Here is a 26,212-nt window from a genome sequence, read left to right on the forward strand (position 1 = left end):
GGCATCAAACTGGTGACCTTTTGGTGTATGGCGACCTCTTGGTGCATGGGACAAATGCTCAACCAAGCCACACCAGCTGCGCCAATAATGGTTCTTGCTACTGAAGAACTTAAGTGTGGGGATGAAAAACATGAAAATGTGATTTTAATGCTATAAATGCTGTGATAGTGGGAGGGAGTTTGTTTTATTTAAAACAGCCTTCAAAATGGTGCATTAGGTTTTATTCTTCACGGATCTGCCTGTTTATCCCTATATTTCCAAAGAACCATCTGGACATTTAGATTTATTTTTTAGATCAGCAGTTGTCAACCTTTCAGACCTCACGGACCACCAGTTGGCAACCACTATCTTTGATCATAATTCAGAGGTCTTGTTCCTTATATTTCGATAATTTCCCCTAAATGAATTACTCTGATTTTCTTCATTTTCTCTCAATTTACAAGCTCATCCTATCCTATCTAATAAAAGAGTAATATGCAGATTGACCATCACTCCAACACACAAGATGGCTGCCCTCATGTGGACACAAGATGGCCGCCACAAGATGGCCAGCAGGGGAGGGCAGTTTGGAGGGACCAGGCCTGCAAGGGAGGGCAGTTGGGGGCGATCAAGCCTACAGGAGAGGGCAGTTAGGGATGACCAAGCCGGCAGAAGAGGGAAGTTAGGGGGGACCCAGGCCTGCAGGGAAGGGCAGTTGGGAGGGACCAGGCCTGCAGGGGAGGGCAGTTAGGGGTAAACAGACTGGCAGGGGAGCAGTTAGGCATCAGTCAGGCTGGCAGGGGAGTGGTTAGGGGGTGATCAGGCTGGCAGGCAGAAGCAGTAAGGGGCAATCAGGAAGGCAGGCAGGTGAGCAGTTGGGAGCCAGCAGTCCTGGATTGTGAGAGGGATGTCCGACTGCCCGTTTAGGCCCGATCCCCCACTAGGATCGGGCCTAAACGGGCAGTCGGACATCCCTCGAGGGGTCCCAGACTGGAGAGGGTGCAGGCTGTGCTGAGGGACCCCCCCCCGCCCCGTGCACGAATTTCGTGCACCGGGCCTCTAGTATAGACTAAAACCTCCACTCATGTACTTTGTTTGGAAGAGCTTTGTGACATTTATAAATGTGGAAATTTATCCATATATGCCCTCTTCCGGAGAGGTTGGTTCCAGATTCAGTTTTGAAATGTTCTGTTGTTGATCTCGCAACTTGTTTAGCTCAATTAAACTTGGTCTGAGAGACTGTTTTGTTGTGACATACTTTGTGGTAACTAATAGTAGAAACAAAGGTATTCTCCAGAATGTTAGACAAGGAGGATTCTAGTACAGAAACAGTACATAATGCCAACTAATTAATGATACCTATTTACCAAGACAGAGCTTAGAAAGAATTGCAAAAATCCCTACATTGCACATCCGTGAAAACTAAATGCTATGTTTCTGTTATAGGTTTATCAGGTACAGGGTGCTCCGTCCTAGGACCAAGAATTTGTCAAGGCAGCAGATGGGAATAGTTGTGAAATAGTTTATGAGCAACATATTCCTTTTTATCAGATTCCTATTCTTTCTAGTTCTAGGCCTTTGAAGTGCTAAATGTCTGAAGTAATTTGCATAGAATTACTTGAGCTCCTATTAACTAGCAGATTTGAAAGCAATTGCCCCACACAGTTATTTCTTTCTTTTCTTTATTGATTAAGGTATTACATATGTATCCTTATCGCCCCATTGCCCCCCCACCCTCCCACTCATGCCCTCACCCCCGTGTTGTCTGTGTCAAATGAGGCTCCAATTATTCTTAACTTTGGTGTCTTTTTGCCCTACTTCACTGTCTTCCTAGCTTTCTTCTTTCCTCCTGACTTCTGAACTCATCTAGTTGAGTTCAGTCTTCTCTGTTCTAAGGACTGTTATCATTGTTCCACTTTAGCAACCCTCCGGGAAGGCTTCATTGTTAACCTTTTCACAAGGAATACTCCTAACTCTGTGACCTCATTCAACTGTTTTTATCTCAAATTTTGAAATCTCTTCATTCTTCTCATTTTTTTCAGCCCTTGTAATTTGGAGTCTTTACCAAATTTGGTGTCCACCTCTGTTAGCAGGGTTTGTCAGCTGGGGCTCTGCCTGTACAGCCCCATCTCTAGTGTGTCTGCTCATACCTTGGAGTTCCTTTCATTCTTTTTTGGACTGTGAAATCCATCTCAATTTTTAGGCCTGTGTTGTCACCTTTTCTGCCATCTCTCTGCAGCCCAGTCCATCCACCCCATCCCCACCCTCCCATGTCCATATCTTATATTGTAATACATTTTCTTTTTTTGGCCTTCCTAGGTAGGATATTAGCTCCAAAAGGGCAAGTTCTGTATTTCATTAATTTTTGTATATTCACATTCATCGCCTGGATCATAATCGTCATTTATTACATGCTTTCTTTGCCCCCTTCTCAACTCTAAATAATTTGCATTCTTTGTTATTGTTTGGTGGTTGAATATCCTTACCAAGAGTTACCTCTTCTTACCTCTGGGCTCTTTCTTTAAATCTTGTCTTCTTAGACAATTTTATTTGTGCCAGAGGGTTTTATGTAAACAGGTAGGTAAATGAAACCCAACTCAATTATTCAAGCCAGAAAGTTGTCTTCCCCCCACATTCAGATCATCATCAGGTTTTCTTGTGAGTAACTTGAATTCCTTTTCTCTCCCATCACCAGTGTGGTATTAGAGCTGCTCTTGTTTGGAACTTGGCCTCACCTTGCACTCTGTTCTCCCTACCTCCCCTCCTGCTTCTGCTCTGTAGTCAGCTGGTCTTTACAAGTTGTAAACGTCCCCTCCTTTTTTACTTAAAACACTAAGTGGCTTTCCACCGCTCTTAGAGAAATTAAAGCAAAACTCCTTAACATGGCACCTTTGCACCATCTGACAGAGAATTATTCTAATCTTTTGAAGATACAGGTATGGTTTCAATAGTTTGAGAAGAAAATGTTCCAGAAGAGGACACTTATTTAGACTCAAGGTGGAGATTCTATAGTATGAATAAGACATTTGGTGAACCATAGGTTGTCCCCACAATTGAACATGATTGACTCCAGAGAGTCTGCAACTGAAGATAAGGCAGAAGGATTTACTTTGCATTTGCCACATTCCTTTTTTCTTTTGCTGGCAGAGAAACCCCTCACGTGAACAAAGGTGGCACAAGAGGCAACAATCCAGACTTTAGCACAGCGTTTAAGGTGGGCCTGGTGAAAAGTGTGTAGGGAAAAACTTTAATTTGTACATTTATTGTGTATTGTACTGTTTTTACTTTTAATGTATATAAATTTTACTTTTTCAGATTTGTCATTTTCAATTATATTCAATTTTGCTAGTAATGTACTGATGAAAACTCAGGGTACATTCTTCTTCTTTTTTTGCTCTACTGCGTGGATCTTGTAGATTAAAACTAGTTTGGCCTCGCCGGTGTGATTCAATGGTTGAGCATCAATCTATGAACCAGGAGATCATGGTTTGATTCCCAGTCAGGGCACATGCCTAGGTTGCTGGCTTGAATCCCAGTGGGGGTTGTGCAGGAGGCAGCCTATCAATGAATCTTTCTTTCTCATTGATGTTTCTCTCTCTCTCTCCCTCTTGACTCTCTAAAATAAATAGAAATATTTAAAAACAAACAAAAACTCTCTAGGAGTTTGTAAATAAAAATATCTTTTAAAAGTTTTATTAAGTAAATTTGTACTTTGAATGAAATGTTTTAAGGATTTAACCATACAGATCAAATGAGCACCCTTCTGTAAATGTCAACAGTGTAATTATATATTATTTCTTTTGCTTATTGTTAGTTTGCTGGGGATTTAAACACAAGTGATTGTATTCAGGCTGGTTAGATTAGTGATTTTAATATGAAACCATTGCTTTTAGAATAATCATGGGCCAGACTGGGAAGAAGTCTGAGAAGGGACCAGTTTGTTGGCGGAAGCGCGTGAAATCAGAGTACATGCGACTGCGACAGCTCAAGAGGTTCAGGCGAGCCGATGAAGTGAAGGTATCCCTTTGTCTTTTGTGAAAATGCATGTATAATTGAAGTTAGCTTTTTTTCTCCCTAAAGATAAGTTTTAATTTGAAAGGATTCATTTTCAGCCAAGGCTATATTTACATTAGATAAATGAAGACTTGGAAGTTCAGGTCCTCGATCTAAACATAAAAGTTGTTCCACACATAGTAGTGGTAATGGAAAGATTTTCAGCCTACTTGGGATTCACTATCTTTTTTTATACCTTTCCATTGCACCTGTAGTCTTGGGACCCAAATATACAGGGTTTCGTGGTTTTAGTTTCTAAAGTCATTGTGATTTTTTTATTTAAAACAAAGTTAACAAAGGATGGAAATAATTTCCTGTTCCCCTCCCATTCATAATAAAATAATAGGTGTGGTGTTTTTGTATTATTTACATTTGGGAAACCAGAGTTTATTGTAAAATCTATGCGCATTAGAGGGAATGTTTCTGATATTTTTGAGAAATCACTAGATTTTAACCCATAATAGAGAATATTACAAATGTTCTAACAGTGAATAATTTTTTTTCTCCTTTCATTTTTTTAAAGAGTATGTTTAGTTCCAATCGTCAGAAAATTTTGGAAAGAACGGAAATCCTAAACCAAGAATGGAAACAGCGAAGGATACAGCCTGTTCACATCCTGACTTCTGTGAGCTCATTGCGCGGGACCAGGGAGGTTGGTTAACTCACGCGCTGCAGTAATTTCAGTGCATTCTGGTTTTGCTGTTGAAATGTTGGTTGGTTATTGAGAGGAAGTCACTGACTTCAGGATGTCTGACTTTTTATTGCCATTTCTTTTTCATATGTAACTGTTAATGCTGCCTTAGGTAACACTAATATCTGTAACAGAGCTCTAGTGCTTGATATGCTTTCACTGTTATTATAGAGATTTATAGATTTTTATAAAACTATTGATTAAAAAATCTTTTAAATTAAATACTCTTTAATGTCCTCGTCAAATCACTATTTAGAGCAAGGCTTTCTGACTCAGTTGTCTTTTTCTCCCCTCATTAATATGAATTAGCCATGCTGTAAGAAATGTCTCCTTTACGTTCATATTCATAGACTAAGAAAGTTTTTTTACATTTTGTTTAAATTCTAAGGCTCTTTCTAATAAGAATTTTAAATTCAGTGTTGAGACCTTGGAATTTCATTTTCTATAGATAGCATTTCTGAATGAAGGAAATGTTAATTACTGCAAGAGATCCTATTTTTAAAGGAAGGTAATAAATCTGTGGTAGATTTTATGATTCAGTAACAGGAAAACAAGCAGTAATAAGGTGAAAGAAAATGCAGAAGCTTAAATAGTATAGAACCAATCAGTTGGGTTTTTGTTAAAGCATTTCTGTTTAAGAACCTGTTTTATATAGGAAGACTCGTACGATATGGAATGCTATCTGAATGGACCTCAAGCAGAAAGAGGGAAGAAAGTGATTTGGAACTTAGATTACCCCACGTAGTAGATGATTGTTTACCTGAGCATCTATCTAACAGTGGTTTTCAACCAGTGTGCCGCAAGAATTTTTAAGACATGCAATACCTGGACAGACAGAAGCACTGTCCTCTTTTCCCTTAGATTGTCATATAAAAAAACGACAGCAGTTAACAATAGCTGTCTGGTGTGAATGAATCAAAAGTATACTTTTTTTTTTCAGATTTGCAAAAATGTATTTCTTGGTGTGGCATGGAACTTTAGTAATTTATGTGTGCTGTGAGATGAAAAAGGTTGAAAAACGCTGATCTAAACAATGGAATTTGTTCTAAAGTATGTTTCAATGAGTAGCCATTTTTAACATTTTTAAAAAATTGATTTTAGAGGAAGGGAGAAAGAGAGAACCATCGATCAGCTGCCTCCTGCATGCCCCCTACTGGGAATCAAGCCCGCAATCTGGGCATGTTCCCTGACTGGTAATTGAACCAGTGACCGTTTGGTGCATGGGATGAGCTCAACCAACTGAACCATACCAGCCAGGGCAATGAGTAGCCATTTTAAATAAATATTGTGATAATCAAGTACTACGTTGCTATTTTATGAGACCTGTGAATCTGACACACTGGCTTCGAAAACTTGTTGGCAATGTCACAGCTATAGACACGACCTCTGATGGTGTGGTAGTCTCAGTGGTGACACCTGACTTGGGATGGTTCTTAGCCATTTATGCATTTTGTCAGGTGGCTACTCTTTAAAGCTCTGACCTGCAGTTGTCTGAATATGTATGATATTGCTACTAACCCTCTCACCATCTGGGACAGGTCAGGGCCTGTACATGTTGGAGGTGATGACTTATTAATGTAGGGTAAAAGGGATTTTTTTCTGTGCCAGTCAGACTGTTCTTGAGGGGTTTCTAAGTAATTCTTGTGAAAGTTTTGTCTGGTGACCTTTTGGAAATTTTGAGGTGAAGTTATCCTAATTTTTTTTCCTCCCTGGAAGAATAAATCTTATAAATTTGGAGAAATAAAGTAGAAACACATGCAATACTTATTTTTGCCACCCATTACAAATCTCAAAATGCTATCAAAAGCCCAATTAACATTAACAATAAAAGTTATCAGCAATAATGATCTCTGGTACTATACAAGGTACTGTGCACATGTTATTTCATTTAATCTTCATGATGGTTGTATTATGCCTTCTTTCCCAGATGAGGAAACTGAGCCTTAGAAGAGCTAAGTCAGTTTGCTTGCTCTAATGATCTGATGTGGCCCCAGAAGAGTACACTTTGCTCAAACACTTTAAAAAATTGACAAAATCTGGCCCGGTGTGGTTCATCAACCTGTGAACCAGGAGGTCAGGGTTCGATTCCCAGTCAGTGTACATGCTCAGATTCTGGGCTTGATCCCCAGTAGGGGGTGTTGTAGGAGGCAGCCAATTGATGATGTTTCTCTCATCGATGCTTCTATCTCTCTATTCTTCTCACTTCTCTCTTTAAAAATAAAAACATTTTAAAAAATTAGTAAAGTCATTATTTATGTATAACTTCAGTTGCTCATAATATAATTTTTGGTGTTAAACTTATGAATACAATATGTTTAAGTGAATATTTACTAACTGAAAATTTCTTTTAAATTTATCAAAATGGAGATAAACAACATTGCATGTAAAGATATTGTGAGTTTATGTGAGAAATTGTGAGAAGAAACTAACATTTAAAAAAAAATTGTTTTCTAAACTTAGTACCCCATGCCCGTTGAGAAAAACAATTTCCACGGAAAAGGAAGGGAAAAGGAGGGAAGTAATCCCAGCCTCAGGAATTCAATTTCTGTTGCATGGAACTCTGGCCTGGCCAGGCGCTGGTGTTCTAGCTGCTCTTGATAATTGATCTGCTTTAAATGATGAATCTTTTACTCCTCCCATCTGCACCCACTTTCAAACCATCACCCCTGACTTTTGGAAACTGAAGGTTTATATAGTTTGTGATAAGCTTTTTGGTGTCATCACAATAAATAAAATCTTAAGGGCTGTAAAGAATTTAATCACCTTACTTTTCAGATGAGAATATAACCATTATCTTTTTTTTTAAGTTTGAGCCTTTCCAGCTACATAATGATTTCTTTTATATGCTCTAAAAGTTGGAGTCTGAAGTAGGTTAGAAACAGGTTAAAAAAGATTTAGCCTGTTTTGCAGACTTTCTTAGGAGTAGGCTTGGCGGGATTTTGGACTGCAATGTTGATCCAAATACCTAGGGCTGTGGCTTTTACTGTCTGAAAGTGCTTTTGTAACATTGTTTTAATGAACTGCTCATCTTTATAAAGCTGATCCTTTGTAATCCTGTCTTCAGTTTAAATTCTTTGCAGCATGATGATGATCTAATGACAATTTACAGTTTTTTATGTGTCTTCTACTTTCTTCTCTTTGTACTGGTAGATACTCTCAGTTTTACTAGTAAAGTGACTGATTTTATTGAGGCTCTTGTTGTAAAGAAAGTCTGGCAAGTTTACTTTCTGATCTAATGAAGTGACTGCTGTAGATGCTGACTTCAGATCAGGGAACTCTGCAATTGAACCTAGAGACCCATCTGTAGTATATTGTTTTCTTGATGTGCTTTTAAGATACTTTTTGGTACCTGTTTTTTGGTGTTGAGGTTACAGAACCTTAAGTGGTGTTACCTGTAGAATTTTAATACAGGATATGTGTCTATTTTTGTATTTCTATTAAAAAATATTTTGACTCCTTGAAGACAGACTATAAGAAGTATTTTATACTTACTTCCTGTATTATTTGGTTGATCTTTTTAAGGGCCTTAAAAATGTCATTACCTACAAGCCAAGGGATGTATGCTTTAGTGTCATAATGTGTGGCTGTGGCTGTTCACCGAACGTTGTTTCCAGGTGACTTTCCTCCTTTGTCCCCTGAAGTCTGTATTATGGTAGTTATATTCTTCAGTGTGTCTGTTTTTCCAGTTTTCATGAAGAAGCTGGCTTAAGAATTACTCTTGTAGTTCTTACTAGAGCATTTCTTTTTGTCCATTTCTTGCTTAAAACCACAAGGCACTTTCCCCTTCATTGATTCTTTATATCAAGCTTTTATTACCTATACAGATTATGACTGAAAGATGCTTGCTCAGATGATGTCTATCTTCTGGGCAAGTGGTATGATTGGTTTTGTAATTTTAAAAATCCTGCCAATATGCATTTTTATATATTCTAGGAGGATTCTGTGTCTTGTTTACTAATGAAAAGAATGAGAATTTTTTATGTATGTTGAAACATAGGGCTTCTTCAAAATGCTTGATATACAAGCAGCACCAGAAAGGCCTCCTAGTCCTCATATTCGTGAAGAATAAAATGTCTTTACTTTTCAATACATACAGGTTTGCTCTTCCTAGTGATATCTGAAATGATTTAAAGAATATATTTTCATTGATTTCAGAGAAGAAGGGAGGGGAGAGAGAGATAGAAATATCAATAATGAGAGAGAATCATTGATTGGCTGCCTCCTGCATGCTCCCCACTGGGAATCTAGTCTAAAAACCAGGCATGTGCCCTGACCAGGAAAGGAACTGTGATTTCCTGGTTCATAGGTTGATGCTCAACCACTGAGCAACATTGGCTGGGCTGAAATGATTTTAAGTTGATCACCTATCATTTGATTTTTGTAAATTTTTTTTTTGAGAGACTTGTATCAAAATAGCATAGAAAGTGTAAGTTCTTTCATGTTTGCAATTTGAACTTAATTTTGCTGAAGGAGAAGAAAAACTTTTTTGGTTTGTTTTTGTTAATCCTTATCCAAGGATGTTTTCCTTTTTTTTTTTTTTTTTAAGAGAGGGTGGAAGGGAGGGATGGTGGGGAGAGAGACAGAGAGACATCAGTGTGAGAGACACAGTGATCAGTTGTCTCCTGCACAGCTCCCACCAGGGCCAGGGATCGAACCTGCAACCCAGGTATGTGTCCTTGACTGGGTATCGAACCTGAAACTCTTTTGTGCCGGTCAGAGCTGATGGCATTATTTATTAACTTGGTAATGCACTATCCTAGGTTAATTGTAAATAAATTTAGTTGCTATTTACAAAGAAAAAATAATATGTTAGTGTACGCAATGTATAATACTTAAATACAGCCTTACTTAAATACAGTCTTAACTTTCAACACACTAACATGCTTTCTTTCCTTTGTAAATTGCAGGATTACGGGACCAATAGGTCTAGAGTCTCCTGAGTCCTTTGAGCAGATATGGGAAGGAGTGAGGTCGCTTTTCTTATGTCTTAGAAATAAACGGATGGCTCTCCCAAGTGTCTGCTTTGACTTTCAGTCCGAACATACCCGTCCTTTCCTGGTTTCTGAAGGAACAGGTTTCTAGGTTGCTTTCTGTTTGCTTCTCTTACCATTTGTTGGTATTTATTTGGAGAATTTTCTTGTTAACTGCCTATCCTTCCATGTAGCTTTTAGAATCATGCAGCCTTACTTTCTGGCTTTCTTATGGCTGAAATAGATGGAGCATTCTTAAATGACCATTAAGGAGGTGTTCCTTTTCTTTTGAAAGGAAACTACTCTATTAAAAGCATTTTATGCTTTTCCAAAGGGTCTTTTAACAGAAAAGGAAGGTCACTTATAATGTTTGAATTTATATTTTAAATTTAAGATTAGATATCTTAAGTTTAAAGAGTGGACTCTTAAAAATGGCTGGTTTATTTTGTGCAACTAATACACAAGCCTAAGTTGCACTTAATTTGTTGTTTTTCTCCTAGAATCTGTATATATAATTTGTGTTTAAAAATTACTGATAAATTGACTGTTACAAAGATTGTCTTTTTCCAAAGTGCAAAACGAAATTTTGTTAGGTATTTTAAAATAAATAAAAAATATATATATATATATTTATTATTTATTGATTTCAGAGAGGAAGGGTAAGGGATAGAGAGAGAGAAACAAACTGGTTAGGGCTTGTCAGGTATTTTAAAGGCAAACAGAACAAGCCAAAATCAAAAGAAATGCTTGTCTAGTCTATAGTGTTAAAAAATGCTTATTGCTCTGAAGAAATAAGAAACTTTTATTAGACCTAGAAATCTGTCACAATTTAGCTTGATAATGTAGTAAATTCACTGCTTAGAATTGTTTTCTCTTACTAGATTTTATAAAAGAATATCACTTGCACCATTTTGGGAGGCTTGGCGGATTTCATGAAATACCTTGGTAACTGGTGTGGCAGTTTTATACCAGCTAATTGTGACTATCTGTTGGGTCAATTAAATTCTTGTTTTTCATCTTTCCAATTAAAAGGTCATTGCAAAATGATAATTGTAAAAATTCATTTAATACAAATATGTCAAATAAGGCAAAGTCCCTGCAGTCCAATCCCTGTGACTTAGGTTCTTTGAGTTCTTCTGTATCTGATAAGATGTTAGTAATAATGATAATACATATTTTATTTTAAAAAGTTACTCCCAGACACATATAATACCTCAATAAAAAAATATTAAAAAAAAAAAAAAAGTTACTCCCAGATAAAATGTGCCTGTTATTTGGGGCCATCACTTTACAGCCCCTGTTCAGTCTCCAGTCTCTTTATGATGCCTAGTATTGGATACTATGGATAAACCATAATTAATTGCCCTATTCTTAATTGATGGGCATTTAGTTTTTATATTTTACTAGTGTTTCAGTGAATATCCTTCATATGCATCTTTAGATCTTTTGATTAATTTTGTAGGAAAAGTTCCTAGAAATAGAATAAGTAGGTCAAGAGAATATGCATATTTAAAATTTTAGTAGAGATTACCAAATTGCCCCCCAAAGGTTTCACCTTTACATTCTTACCAGCCATTTATGGAAGTGTCTGTTTATGTTCCCAACATCAAATGTTATCATCTTTTAAATCTTTGTCAGTGTGATAGCTAAAAAGTTATTACAGTTTGTTCCTTTGCCTTTATTTGATTCTTCAGTGTGGTTGAGTATCTGTTGTTTATGTTTCTTTTATGAATTGGCCTACAGTATTATGGTCTTGGATCTTTTGAAATTAGGTTGGATTTTTTCTTAAGATTTTAAGGACTTCTTATATATTATAATAGTGTTTAATCATCTGTTTTGTAGGTCCTCCCCTCCCCGTGTTTTGATGTTATCTCTGGTATAATTTGGTTATGCAGAAGTTTTAAATGTTTATGTAGTTAAATTAGAATTTCTTCTTTTGATTTCTTTCTTTCTTAAAGGCTTAGAACGTCTTTTTTCCACTTCAAAATTATAAATTACCTGTCTATCTTTATTATTAGTTTTGTTTTCATTTTTATATTTTATTATCATTTAACCCATCAGGAATTTCCTTTGGCATAGTGAGTGGGGATTTGATTTAAATTTTTTTTCTATTTAGCTTTATAGTTATTTCAACACTATTTACTGAATAACCAGTGAGTGATTATAGAGCAGTTATAAATCTGTTTTACAAATTGCATCCTGATTGGTGGTCACCTGAGCAGGTTTACCACTTGAGTAAGGACTTGGTGCTTTTTCCCATGGGACTCCGGCTGGCTGACAATCTTGCTTCTCTTTAACTGGGGCCTCTACTGCTCTGTAGTGTTCAACCCCATCCATGCTCACACATGGAAGCAAGATTTCACAGGGATTGTGTTGCCACAGCTTATGGAAACCAAGGACTTGTATAATACTCTTTGTACTTTTTCTTAGTTTTTGTGGATTTCTTGTTTGTTTGTTTTTCCATGAGGGAAATGGTCTTATTTTCTACTCACAGGACTGTTATTGGGTTAGGTACTTGAGTTTGCATGTAATGGATAAACATGGCTCTGTTACTTGCTTCATGTTTTTTATTGAGTGTTTTTGTAGTTTTATCAACTTACATCCTGTGACTATTGTTCTGTTTCTGATCTCCAGTATTTTAACAAAACTGCAGATTATGAGGAGGTGATTTACCCCAATAGCCTCCTTCAGACCCAGATTCCATTGTGTTTTTTTTTTAATATGTATTTTATTGATTTTAGAGAGGAAGGGAGAGGGAGAGAGAGAGATAAAAACATCAGTAATGAGAGAGAATCATTGATTGGCTGCCTCCTGTGCGCCCCCTACTGGGGATCGAGCCCACAACCCGGGCATGTGCCCTTGGCCAGAATCGAACCTGGGACCCCTCAGTCCATAGGCTGACACTGTATCCATTGAGCCAAACCAGCTAGGGCTCCATTGGGTTTTAACAGTTAATATATTCACTAGGTATTATATATTTATTATGATCTCTTTCATTCAGGATCAGGTGTCTGAAGTTAGGATGCAGAGAAGAGCTTTAAGTGTCTAAACTTCCCGAGTTTGTATTCCAAATGTATGTGTTCTATGTTAAATGCTACATATGGCTTCCCTTCTCACTCCCCAGAAGTGTAAGAACTGACACTTACAGGACATCTATCATGCTTATGTGAACTCAGGGGCAAGAGTCTTATGCTGCAGGGTAGAGGTTGCTTCCCAGCCAGATGGCTTTGCAACATAAGTATTTAATAACAAAATAGAAATAATTTACAGGCTGGAGTGAACCACTCCTTACTTCCTTAGCTCCAGCAGCTTTTAATTAGTTGTTTGTATTAAATGGATCCGTGTCGATCAGGATTTTTTCTTTGCATTTTTATTTCTGACACTCTCCTGCTGGAGCCAGTCATCTCCATGATTCATCTTCTCCTAATCACCCTCCTAACCTGGTTATGAATCACTTAATATTGAGCCTCTCTTAACTTTATCCAAACTTGATATTTACCTCATTATAGTTTTTCCTTCAGCACTTCTTTCATGTAAAGCAGTCTGAAATTAAGTTCCATACACTAGCATTTCACTACAAGGGCTAGCGAATTTCAAATGTGGGTGTGTTATCTTCACTCTGATCGTGAAGAAAATAGGTAGTTTCAGAAACCATGCTCAGTTTTTCTCTAGAGTAGGATGGCAGCTGATGCTTCCTCCTGACCTGTTCTTTCCTGCACCTTAGATGTGAGGTGATTCCTTATTGTTTTACTTGGAAAAGCTCAAAGATATTAGACAATATCAACAGTTCATTGTATATCTGGCATGAATCAAATGGACCAACCAGTGTCCAAGAATACTTTTAACTTGGCTAACTGACTATATTTCTTCCCCTATTACACGGAAGTCGAACTTAACCCTTCTGATGTTAAAGATTGTTCAGAGACTGGATGGCTATGGCCATTGTGCTTTGGGATGTCTCACTGTAAGATGGGGAGTCATCTACCTCATAGGGTAGTGGTGAGTTTTAAAGAAGTTAACTTTGGTAAAGTCTCTAGCACAGTGCTTGGCACATAGTAGGGTGTGTTAATTTCTTTCCCTTCCCTGCAGGCCATTCACCTGCTCTTCCCTCTACGATTTTCCATAACACAGTTTTTACTTGGAACCAGCCTTCTGCCAAGAGTCTCAGTTTGGTTGTGTACTCCTACAACTCCTATTTTTGGCTTGACTTCCCTCTCCAGCTCCCAGTGGTCCAGCCACACAGTCGCCTATTGTACCAGCTGGTTGATGTAAGTCTATCCATCCTCAGAGGAACCTGGTTACTTACCAGTAAGCTGTGTTTCTCTGAAAATGTAGCATCCTTGATAATTAATGCATTTTCCTCTTTATCATTGATGATGAATCATTTTTGATAACTTCCTTGTGTGATCCTTAAGTTGGAACTAGAATTAGAGAATTCAATTTGTTGACATAGGTGGTCTCCTAGTGAGCTCCTGAGTCTAGGACACATGACTCTTGATCAGGTAAAATGCTGTGGAGATTCATGAGGTCAAAATTCTTTTGAGAACTCTGAGTGATAGGAGGCTTAAGTATATAGCTGTCAAGGATGATACATTTTCAAAGAAAAATAGTTACTGATAAGTAAGTGGGATTTTTGAGTAATTTTCCTGTAAGTCAATAAATAAGAATTCCCAAACTTGTTTTTTAACTAACAAATGCTTTTGCATTTGAATATTATTTCATAAATGAAAGGAATATGTTATTAGTTAAGGTTGATAGTTAAAGAATGGGATAGGTTTCTGGAGATACTGTGTAGATAATGAGGTGGTATAGACCTTTAGTTTTCTAAACAGATGCTCTCTTATCTTTAAAGAGAAATTCGAAGTTGAAATCTCCATTAGGGAGAATCAGCAAGTGCATTCCAGAAACATTTTTTGAGTGCTTACTCTTTTTGGAGACACTGTGCTGAGTATCAATGTGAGGCAGAGAGGTAAAGCCACACTCTGCCTCCCCCGCTCTGCCCTCAGAGAGCTCGGCGACTCTCTTATGACTTGTATTGTATTGAGATGATGGCTCATGGGAATATGACAGGTGTGGAGATAGTACTGAGTACTTAGCCTTTGCTGTCTTATTTCTGTGCTTTTGTCAATTGTTTCTGTTCATGGGAAAACAGCTGTCCTCGTTCAGTAGACCCAGAGCATTTTCTACATGGCCAGAGTAAATAGATGAAGCAGAGCCAACGAATGTCCCTCCCACTTAGTAGTTGAATAGAATATTCGTCTGTCTTACCTTAAGTGTGGCCTTGGATTTAGATGTGAAAGCAGGCGTAAGTCAGAGTTGGAGAGGCAACCACTCCCCTGTAACACCCCTCCATTCTTCCTCCCCACCCCCACCCGCCAGGCTTTCAGGGTGCTAATCTTCAGAATTAAAGTCACAATTACCCCTGCCAAGTGTAGAATAAAAATAAAAAACTGTAATTGTTTTGCAAGAAATGAAAATTATTCTGTACTTAAATTCACTGGACAGTGTATAATACTTGCCCCAAAGTTACTGGGTTAAGTAGCCCTACTTAGGAAGGAAGGGAGACTTGGTAGTGACAGGAATAAGAGGAGAGTGCTGGGGGAGGAGAGGCAGTGTAGCACCCACTGCACGCTGTAACAGTGATGAAGCTCTTGGGTGCTGGAATCTTTCATTTTAGCTTGTTAATTTACTGCCTTTCTGACTAAGCCAGTTTTTTAACGTCTCTGAACCTCAGTGTCCTCATTTGTGAAGTTGTGAAGGTAAAGGCCGAGATGAAAGTGGTTAAGATAATGTCTATAAAGCACTTAGCACAGTGCCTGCAACATAGTACATGCTCAATAAATGTTGACTACTGTTATTGGATTATTGGACGGATGGATGAAGAATTGTATCAGAGACTAAAGAGTGGAACGGGAAAGATTGCGGGTTTTGTAGTACTAGTAAACTGTTCATACCTTATTTATTTGAGCTATGAGCTCTCTAGTATTATTATCTTTATCTTTGCCCTTTTGGAAAGCAAATTCATGGATTAATCACTATCACAGTTCTTCCCGGGACCTTTCAGTCCGAGGCTGACGCTCTATCCACTAAGGCAGTGGTTGGCAAACTGCGGCTCGCGAGCCACATGCAGCTCTTTGGCCCCTTGAGTATGGCTCTTCCACAAAATACCACGTGCGGGCGCGCACGTACAGTGTGATTGAAACTTCGTGGCCCATGCGCAGAAGTCGGTTTTCGGCTCTCAAAAGAAATTTCAATCGTTGTACTGTTGATATTTGGCTCTGTTGACTAATGAGTTTGCCGACCACTGCACTAAGACATGCTCTTTTTTATTGATTATAGAATATGAATGTGTGTCCAGAGTATTTTTGAGAAGGCTCTGGAGACCTGATAATTGGGTAAAGGTACTCTAAGAAAAGTTGAATTTCTTAGGATGGAAAGTGCTGTGGTTGGGCACAGATTATTATCACATTTCATAGAATCAAAGATGCAAACTTTTTAACATTTTAACATCTAAAATCATCATGCACTTTAGAAATGCTGTGATAAGAAAGCATTATGTTATAGTTTAACTGGAACATTTTCTTAGTGATACAGAAGATACTAAAATGGATGTCATTGTGGATTGGATGAAATACCAATTTCAGGGAATATTGGCACTTAACTATTATAGATATTTGGTATCATGGCAATATGTGCAGGGGCTCCAGAGTCAGACTTTCTGGGTTTAAATTCTAGCCCTATCTGTGTGACTTTGAGCCAGTTATTTATCCTTTCTTTACCTTCCTTTTCTCACCTGTAAAAAAAAGATTAAGGACAGTCCCCATCTTACAATATTGTATTGAGGACTAAATATGATCAGACATGTAATGTGTGTAATATAGTGCCTAGCACATGTGAAGTTAATAACGTAGCTATTATTATTAATAGTTTAGAGATTACACTTTGCAGAGTTGATATGAATCCATTTAGTTGTGATTGAAACTCAGATCTAGTACCCTTTAATGTTTGTATCACCTGAAAATTCAGCAAATGACACCTGTGCTTTTTAAAAGGGAAGATAAAGATAAGAGGTTAACAAGTTTCTCTATTCTTATTAAGTAAGATTTAAGTGGCATATTTGGTATCTATATTATTATTCCATGTGGTTGAGGTGTGGAAGAAATTTTGAGCAGTTAATAGATAACTAATATAAATACAATTTTTGATTGGTAAGTATCGGAAGGGGTGGAGAGCTTTAAAAATTTGTAAAATGTGAAGCTTTTTCCCCTCCACCCTAAGTAAAAGAGGAGAGAATCCTTGGTTTTTATGAACTTTACTGTCTTAGGTAAAGACAGTAACTTAAAAAATTTAAAATTTCCTTTTAAAATTAAGTAAAATAATAGCATCCCTTTATAATACGATTGCTATAGCTTCAGGTTGTCTTATTCTTATGAGTTATTTTATTTTTTCTGTTCTAGTGTTCGGTGACCAGTGACTTGGATTTTCCAACACAAGTCATCCCATTAAAGACTCTGAATGCAGTTGCCTCAGTACCCATAATGTACTCTTGGTCTCCTCTACAGCAGAATTTCATGGTATGTAAATAATGTATCTTCTGCTAATTTTATAATCACTATTTTAAATAAAGAGCATAGATGATTTTCTCATCAAGGTGAGTCAAGACTATATGAGTAAAAATGCTATGAAAATGGCAGCACTCAGAGTGATGTTTTTTAACCAATACTTTGCAATGTTGCTCTTTTCCTGCTGCTTTCTAGTTAAATATTCTTCAGAGAAAAAGTGTTAAGCAAAAACAATACCTGTGATTCAAAACAGTTCAAAGATGATGTCTATAGTTCTTAGCTTGAAGAGGTCAGTCTGACTGTGAGGTTTTGTTAATTGAGAACTTATTTAAAACAATTTTAGGCAGTATGTTATTAAATGATAATGTACACTATGGAATATTCTCAGAGCTTATAAAAAACACAATCATCTTTCCACAGATAACATTGGCCTAATAGTGTTTGTAATGAAATGCTAGTACAATCAGAAACTTCAGTTCCCGAATGTCTCCCATCTTAAACAATTCAGTTCTCAACCAAGTTGTTCACCGAAAAATGTCGTGGTTTTGTTGGTTCTCTACCTGACAAGGCTTTCATGCTGATACATCAGCATGACAAAAAAGCATCTCTCAGGCCACAAAGCCTCACATTGTTAACATCTCAGGAAATTGTGCTGTGAATATTTTTTGTTTGTGTGTGTTATTTCTTTTGTTGCTGGTGCAATGTACTGTTAGCACAATTTTAAAACATAAAGAGCCTGGCCCATGGGGCTTCGTGGTTGAGTGTCAACCTATGTACCAGGAGGTCACTGATTCATTTCCTGATCACGGCACATGCATGGGTGTGGGCTTAATCTCAGGTAGGGGGTATGCAGGAGGCAAACTGTTGATGTTTGTCTCTCATCGATGCTTCCATCTTTCTCTCAAAATTAATAAACACACACACACACACACACACACACACACACACACGTATATATGTTTAGAATTTTTTAAAAAAATCTTTATTGTTGAGACTAGTAGCCCGGTACACAAAATTCGTGCACGGTGCGGGGGGCGGGGGGAGTGTTGGTTTGTCTCTCAGCCTGGCCTGCACCCTCTCCAATCTGGGACCCCTTGGGGATGTCCGGCTGCTGGTTTAGGCCCGATTCCACATCGGGCCTAAACCAGCAGCCGGACATCCCTCTTGCAATCTGGGACTGCTGGCTCCTAGCCACTCGCCTGCCAGCCTGCTTGCCCCCAACTACCCACCCCCACCAGCCTGCTCGCCCTAACTTCCCCCCTACTGCTGGCCCGCTCGCCCCCAACTGGCCCCCCTCCCCTGCTGGCCTGATGACCTCCAACTGCCCCTCCCCTCCTGGCCTGATCACCCTAACTAACCGCCTCTGCCTCAGCCCCACCACCATGGGTTGGTCCAGAAGGACGTCCGGAAGGTCTCCCAGTCTAATTAGCATATTACTCTTTTATTAGTATAGATTATTATAGATGTCCCTCTTCCCCCCCCATCCAATAGCCCCCTCCACCCAGTTCCCACCTCACCCCTATTGTCTGTGTTCACAGGTAATGCATATGAGATCCTTGGTTAATCTCTTCCCACCTGCCCCCTCTCATCCCACTCTCCCCCCGCTAGATTCGTCAGCCTGTTCCATGTTTCCATGCCTCTCATTCTATTTTATTCATCATCTTATTCTGTTCATCAGATTTCTTTGTTTATTTTGATTTTTAGATTCAATTATTGATAGACATGTATTTATTTTGCCATTTTATTGTTCATATTTTTGTTCTTTTTCTTTTTCCTTTTCTTAAAGAATACCCTTCAACATTTCATATACTACTGGTTTGGTGCAGGTGAACTCCTTTAGCTTTTTCTTATCTGTGAAGCTCTTTATCTGACCTTCAATTGTAAATGATAGCTTTGCTGGGTAGAGTAATCTTGGTTGTAAATCCTTGCTATTCATCACTTTGTGTATTTCTTGCCACTCCCTTCTGGCCTGCAAAGTTTCTGTTGAGAAATCAGCTGACAGTCATATGGGCGCTCCCTTGTAGGTAACTGCTTTTCTTTTGCTGCTTTTAAGATTCTCTCTTTGTCTTGAATCCTTGGCATTTTAATTATGATGTATCTTGGTGTGGTCCTTTTTGGGTTCCTCTTGTTTAGTACTCTGTGCGCTTCCTGAACTTGTAAGTCTATTTCTTTCACCAGATAGGGGAAGTGTTCTGTCATTATTTCTTCAGATAGGTTTTCAGTATCTTGTTTTTTCTCTTCTTCTGGCACCCCCATAATGCAAATGTTGGTATGCTTGAAGTTGTCCCAGAGGTTCCTTACACTATCTTCATATTTTTGGGTTCTTTTTGCTTTTCTGATTGGTCTTTTTTGCCTCTTCTTATTCCAAATCATTGATTTGTTTCTCAGAATCCTAATGTTGAATCCCTGTAAATTCTTTTAAAAAAATATTTTTATTGATTTCAGAGAGGAAGGGAGAGGGAGAGAGAGAAACATCAATGATGAGAGAGAACCATTGATTGGCTGTTTCCTGCACTCTCCCTACAGGGGATGGAACTTGAAACCTGGGCATGTGCCCTTGACCAGAATTGAAGCCAGGACCCTTAAGTCTGCAGGTCAATGCTCTATCCACTGAACCAAACCAGCTAGGGCTGTAAATTATTCTTTATTTTTGTTAGTGTATGCTTAATTTCTGACTGGTCCTTTTTCATGTCTTTGAAATTCTCCCTAAGATCCTTGACAGTCTTACTAAGTCCTTTAATGCTTTCATTAATTCTCTTGAAGCTCTCCTTAAAATCCTTGAGTAACCTTATAGCCATTGTTTTGAACTCTATATCCAGTAATTTGCCGCTTCCATTTCTTTCATTAGTGACATGTTTCTTTGTCTCCTCATTTTGGCTGCTTCCCTGTGTTTGTGTCTATGTATTAGGTAGAGCTTTTAAATCTCCTGGAATTGGTAGAGTGGCCTTTTGTAGTAGGTGTCCTGTAGGGCCCAGTGGCTTAGTCTCCCCAGTTACCTCTAGGTATACGCCCCTGTGTGCACAGTTTTGTTGTAGTTGAGCCTTGATTGCTGTTGGCATCACTGGGAGGAATTTACCTCCAGGCCATTTGGCTGTGAGGACCAGCTGTGTCTATAGTGGAAGAACAGCTGTGCAGGAAACACCCCTATGGAGCAGGACTTGTTTCAGTGGGGCTTTGGTGCTCACTGAATCTGGCCCTTGAGTGTGTTGTTTGTGGATGTGTAGGGTTGTAATCTGGTATGGTCTCAAATTGTCCACAGGGTGCACTGACTCTGGGGCCTCCTGGGAGGTGCAAAATCAGCCACTGCCTGGGGCCATCCGGCAGGAGCTACAGAGAGATCTGCAGATGGCTGCTACTTGTATTGGGCTTGGCAGTGCCCAGGCAAGGCAAGGTGTGAAGCAAGGCAGGCTGGTGCTAGTGCTGGGTCTTGGACCTTTTATATTGATAGGTTTGGGGCACACTGGCTCCAGCTATTGCTTGTTTAAGAGGTTTTAGCAAAGTCTGAAGCCTGAGCCAGGACAAGCCATTCATATTCATATGGAAAAGCCACTGCAAATAGTAGGGCTGCAAATTGGATGGGCGGGGTCTCAGGGAATCTCCAGGACGGGCCATGCTGATAGAAACTCAGATATGGCTGTCAGTCAGCTCTGTGATTGGGGAGGGAGGTCTCAGCACAGGAACAATGACCCCTGTGCACACCCTTGTTTGGGAGAAAGCCCCCCCCCCCCCCCCCAAGTTTCTGCCTCGATGCCAGGCAGTCCACAATCCCCAGCTGGTTTTTACCACCTGAAGTTATGGGGGACTTCTCTTTCCAGCTCTGGAACTCTGGGATGGGAGTCTGCTGTGGGGCTGGCACCCCTTGCTCCTCACAGGGGGCCTCTGCAGCTGAGATATCCCTCCCCATTAAAAAAATGGCACACGTGGGTGTTGTACCTGTTCTGCGCCTCCGCCTCTTCTACCAGTTTTACTGTGCTTTCTTCTTCTCTAGTTGTAGGACTTCCATTCAGCCAGATTTCAGGTGATTCTGAATGATGGTTCTGTATTTTAGTTATAATTTTGATGTGGTTGTGGGAGGTAGCAAGTACAGGTGTTTTACCTATGCTGCCATATTGGTTCCAATCAATAAAACCATATTAAAAAAAAAAAAAAAAAAAGACATAGCCTGGCTGGCGTGGCTCAGAGGTTGAGCGTTGACCTATGAACCAGGAGGTGGCAGTTCAATTACAGGTCAGGGCATATGCCTGGTTTGCAGGCTTGGTCCCCAGAGTGGGTATGTAGGAGGCAGCCAGGCAGCCAATTAATGATTCTTTCTCATCATTGATGTTTCTATCTCTCCTTCTCCTTTCCTTTCTGAAATCAATAAAAAACATATTAAAAAAAAAACACAAAACACATGAAGAGGGCCATCAAGAGTGCTAAAGTTGGTAAGGGTATGAAAGAAACAATGATCACAGGCAATTGAAACGTAGAAAAGTTGTAGTTGATTTGGATAAACAAAAACCAGCCAAAACCGGTTTGGCTCAGTGGATAGAGCGTCGGCCTGCGGACTCAAGGCTCCCAGGTTCGATTCCGGTCAAGGGCATGTACCTTGGTTGCGGGCACATCCCCAGTAGGGGGTGTGCAAGAGGCAGCTGATCGATGTTTCTCTCTCATCGGTGTTTCTAACTCTCTATCCCTCTCTCTCTTCCTCTCTGTAAAAAAAATCAATAAAATATATTTGAAAACAAACAAAAAAAAACACACTCAAAAAAACACACCAGTTAGCTGTAGATAGCATTTCAGGGACAGCATTTCGGAGGTAGTGATATGTGAATAAGCTAAGGTGCTGCTTGCTGACTTCCTGAAAGATGCTCCTGGAAAGAGTGCTGAAAGTGATTTGTTTAGGGAGTGGTTCAATAAATTTAAGAAAAGAAGTGTTTGCTTATAGAGTAAACAGTACATTAGATATGTTCTGTATATAAGAAATGTTAAAATGGAATCATTTGGGGGTCTGGAACGAATTAATTCAATTTACAGGATTTCTAATGGGGGGAAAAGATTTAGTTCTTGAACAAATCGCTTCTTGAACAGCCTTCCAGTATGAATTAAGTTCAATAACAGGTTCCACTGTATTTCTTGATAGAAGCAGGATGAAGGAAGATGGCACAAAAGAGAAATTTTGAGTGTGCATTCTTGACTTGTGTCCAACAAAAATATATAATTTTGTTAACTTGATATATAAAATAGTATAGTTTTATTATTTGATATATAAAATAGGGCAATAAAATGTTGATGGAAGTCGGTGAGCCTAGTTTAAAGAATTGCTTATGTTTCCAGTGTTTTTAATAACTTAAAGATTTTATAGTGGAGGGTTAAAGGCAAACTTCATATATTCTTCTACAATTGCATAAATTTGTGTGATTAAGGCTTGATTCAAAAACATTTAGTTTGAGAATCATATCACAAGAGCTTAAGGGAAGTTTCATATTTTCATATACTGAAATTCTGAAAGAATACTGTTTAAAGTTGCCAATCCTATCTAATAAAGATGGAATATGCAAATTGACCATCACCTCATGACAAAATGGTGACACCCACAGCCAATAAGGATGGAATATGCAAATTAACATGACAAAGATGGCAGCGGCCGGCCCAGAACGAAGGTGGGAGGTGACTCCCAGCCCTAGAGTGAAGGTGGGAGGCAGTGGCCAGAGCGAAGACCCAGGTCCTGGGTGCCAAAGGGAAACCGGTGCCGGCAGCCAGCGGAAGGAAGGCCTATTCTTGCACGAATCTTCATGCATCAGGCCTCTAGTATATATTATTTATGGATCATACATGGGTTTTGCTGGATACTGACCAAAGTAGATTAGGCAGGCTATATTTATTATGCTAGGGTATGTTTTGGGGACAAGATTGTGTAGATATAATTGAGAAGACAAAATAGCCATTGTCACTTAATTTTTGCTTGCATCTTAAAAATGAACTCACCTAGTTTAAATGGGATTAATGCAAGTGAGATGCAATGAAAACTGGAATCTTTAGTTGTACACAAACTTGATCTGAATAGATCAGTACATTAAAATTTAAATTTTCATTTTACCTCCCATATGCATAGTTTCTATCAATTTCCCTTTTCTCTGTCTAAGCTATGAAGTCTGCAGTTGTCCTAAATTTGTTATCAAGGGTTTATTGGAAAATTTTTCCTTTCTTTGTATTTCCTGACCATTACGGTGTCTCATGGCCTATTGATCATGATCCCAGCCTAAGGCACCTTACACTTTATATAGCTGCCATGACCTCCTATCAGCCTGTCCTTTCAGTTTATCAGAATTCTCTCTCTAAAATTTTGTTTTTAATCAGCATCCTGTACAAAGGCCTAAGACTTAGACCTATCTTCACTTTAGTGTTCCTTAAATATGGACTTCAGAACCCTCTAGTCTTTATCTGTAATTAATGTCTTTTTTATTCTTCATTGAAAATTCTCCTGATTGTCAGCTTTCTGTGCTTTGTATTCTTAAATATTACATTATCTCTTAACTTTTCTTTGATTGGCTCTTCCTAGCTAAGTTAGCATCCTCTTTCTTCCAAATTGTCTTTCAAACCTTGGTATAAACCCATCTTGTCATTTTCATTAGCATTATCAATTTTGATATGCATCCTGTTCATCTCAGTATTGAAATATTTTTTATTGTAGAATGTTATTTTATGTAAATGAGTAAATCCTTTTGGCATAAACTTTAATGGATATATTGATACTCTATTTTACATCCCTAGAATTTTATTACATTGAATGTCTCCCAATAACTAGATCAGATGAAATTTAGAAACCATTAAGTTAGTTTTGTTTTTTTAATATATTTTATTGATTTTTTACAGAGAGGAAGGGAGAGAGATAGTCAGAAACATCAATGAGAGAGAAACATCGATCAGCTGCCTCCTGCACACCTCCTACTGGGGATGTGCCTACAACCAAGGTACATGCCCTTGACCGGAATCGAACCTGGGACCCTTGAGTCCGCAGGCCGACGCTCTATCCACTGAGCCAAACCGGTCAGGCCATGCTTTTTAAAAAAAATATACTTTTATTGATTTCAGAGAGGAGGGAAGAGGGAGAGAGAGGTAGAAACATTCATGATGAGAGAGAATCATGGATTGGCTACCTCCTGCAAGTCCTCCACTGGGGATCAAGCCCACAACCGGGGCATGTACCCTTGACTGGAATCCAACCTGGGACCTTTCAGATCGCAGGCCGACGCCCTATCCTCTGAGTCAAACTGGCTAGGGCTTAGTTTTTTAAGGTATGGTTATTTATAGTTCATTTTGATAAACCATATTTCATCAATTCCACTTTATCGTCAGATATAGGAACATATACATAAAATAATGGGAAATGTTAATGTTTGATGACGTTAAATTAGGTAAATACGGTATTTTTCCTTAAATTTGTTTCTCTATTATGCTTATTTGTAAGAGGGATCTTTTATTTATAGTTTTTAGAGTTTGCTGTCTATTATTTTAGGTCTGGAGAACTGGGTAAAGACATCTGCTTATGAAAAAAATTGCTGTATTTTAGTTATTACATTATTTTAAAAGTTTTGGTACTTAGGATAAGGTTGCTTTTAAATTTATTATTTTTTAAAATTTTTAGGTGGAAGATGAAACTGTTTTACATAACATTCCTTATATGGGGGATGAAGTTTTAGACCAGGATGGGACTTTCATTGAAGAATTAATAAAAAATTATGATGGAAAAGTACACGGGGATAGAGGTGAGCCATGAGTTTATTCTCTTGGAAAAGGGGGCTAAAGAACTGAGAGATACTTTGATTTTTTTTTTTTTCCCAGCATAGATATGAAAAAGATTTTTAAAGTAATTATTAAGTTTTATGCTGGATTGGCCTGGCTCACAAGCCTAAAATTTTCAGTGTTTTCCTTAATTTTTAGTTGACCACGTTTGCCACATGAAAATTATGCATAGTTGATTATAACAAATTATGTTAATATGTAAATTAAATGGAATTGTTTGAATATATATAGATTTTAAGATTCTTTACCAGTAAAATTAATTAGAACTAGGGCTCTGCTTATGTGACATGGGCTCCAAAATTGTGTGTAGCCATTATAGCTTCTTTCAAGGCCATAAAAAAAAAAAAGAATATTGTAAATTGAATGTCTGCACTTGCTTATGGGAGACCAAAATAGAACTTTTGGTGGGATATTTTGATGTGCTGTCTATTGCCTGAATGGCCTACAGAGGAATCTGTTTTAAGCATAAAACCCAGTTGTATTAGTTTATCTACACTCTTAAAATACCTTCCCATCAGGCTGTTGCAGCCCTGAAATTCTGTCATTAGAATCATGGCTTTGGTGTTTTGTGTCCAGCAGGGCCTGCTAATTTGTCTGGCAGGAGGGTGATAGGTGTAACATTGTCAGTTGTTCTCATCATTAGTGGAAAGCAAGGTCTGTCGGTACATTGCTTTGGAGGAGGCCAAGGCCATAATTAATTTCTAGAGAATTAGTTACAGTAGAGACCCTGGAAACTTTTGGGGGATGGATGATTAAAGAGAAAATGACAGTGTTGAAGGTAAATTCTGTTCCTAACTTTGCCTTAGGTGAGTCCTGAAAAGGATCTCCCCCCTCATTTTAATAATGTTATAATGCTGATTGGTGGGCTCTGACTATTGCAAATCAGAAAAGGCATATGTAAACTTTTGTCATTACCACTCTTCTCTGTATATTTCTGATATTTGACTTGGTGAATTTCAGAATGTGGGTTTATAAATGATGAAATTTTTGTGGAGTTGGTGAATGCTCTTGGCCAGTACAATGATGATGATGATGATGATGATGGAGATGATCCTGATGAAGGAGAAGAAAAACAGAAAGATCTGGAGGAGAACAGAGATGGTATGTCTATTAGGATTGTGTGTAGCCATTATAGCTTCTTTCAAAAACAGTAGAGTACAAGTAGATAGTCA

At 38.4% G+C, this 26,212-nt stretch overlaps 1 protein-coding gene across 6 annotated transcripts in view; it reads left to right on the top strand.

The window, feature by feature from the left end:
• EZH2 (enhancer of zeste 2 polycomb repressive complex 2 subunit) overlaps window positions 1-26,212 on the top strand; it is a 61,018-nt gene that overhangs the window by 15,835 nt on the left and 18,971 nt on the right. For 4 of the 6 annotated variants that reach the window (XM_054725968.1, XM_054725969.1, XM_054725971.1 and 1 more), the window contains 5 exons: window positions 3,873-3,996; window positions 4,556-4,657; window positions 17,151-17,267; window positions 24,883-25,003; window positions 26,001-26,141. In XM_054725968.1, the coding sequence (XP_054581943.1) occupies window positions 3,880-3,996; window positions 4,556-4,657; window positions 17,151-17,267; window positions 24,883-25,003; window positions 26,001-26,141 (598 nt within the window). In that variant the 5' untranslated portion in view covers window positions 3,873-3,879. Of the gene's footprint in view, window positions 1-3,872; window positions 3,997-4,555; window positions 4,685-13,782; window positions 13,962-17,150; window positions 17,268-24,882; window positions 25,004-26,000; window positions 26,142-26,212 lie in introns of those variants that run through there. The other 2 variants (XM_054725970.1, XM_054725972.1) reach the window with 2 other exon arrangements.

This window comes from Eptesicus fuscus, chromosome 14, assembly GCF_027574615.1.
Source record: "Eptesicus fuscus isolate TK198812 chromosome 14, DD_ASM_mEF_20220401, whole genome shotgun sequence".
In the NCBI taxonomy this organism is placed as follows: domain Eukaryota; kingdom Metazoa; phylum Chordata; class Mammalia; order Chiroptera; family Vespertilionidae; genus Eptesicus; species Eptesicus fuscus.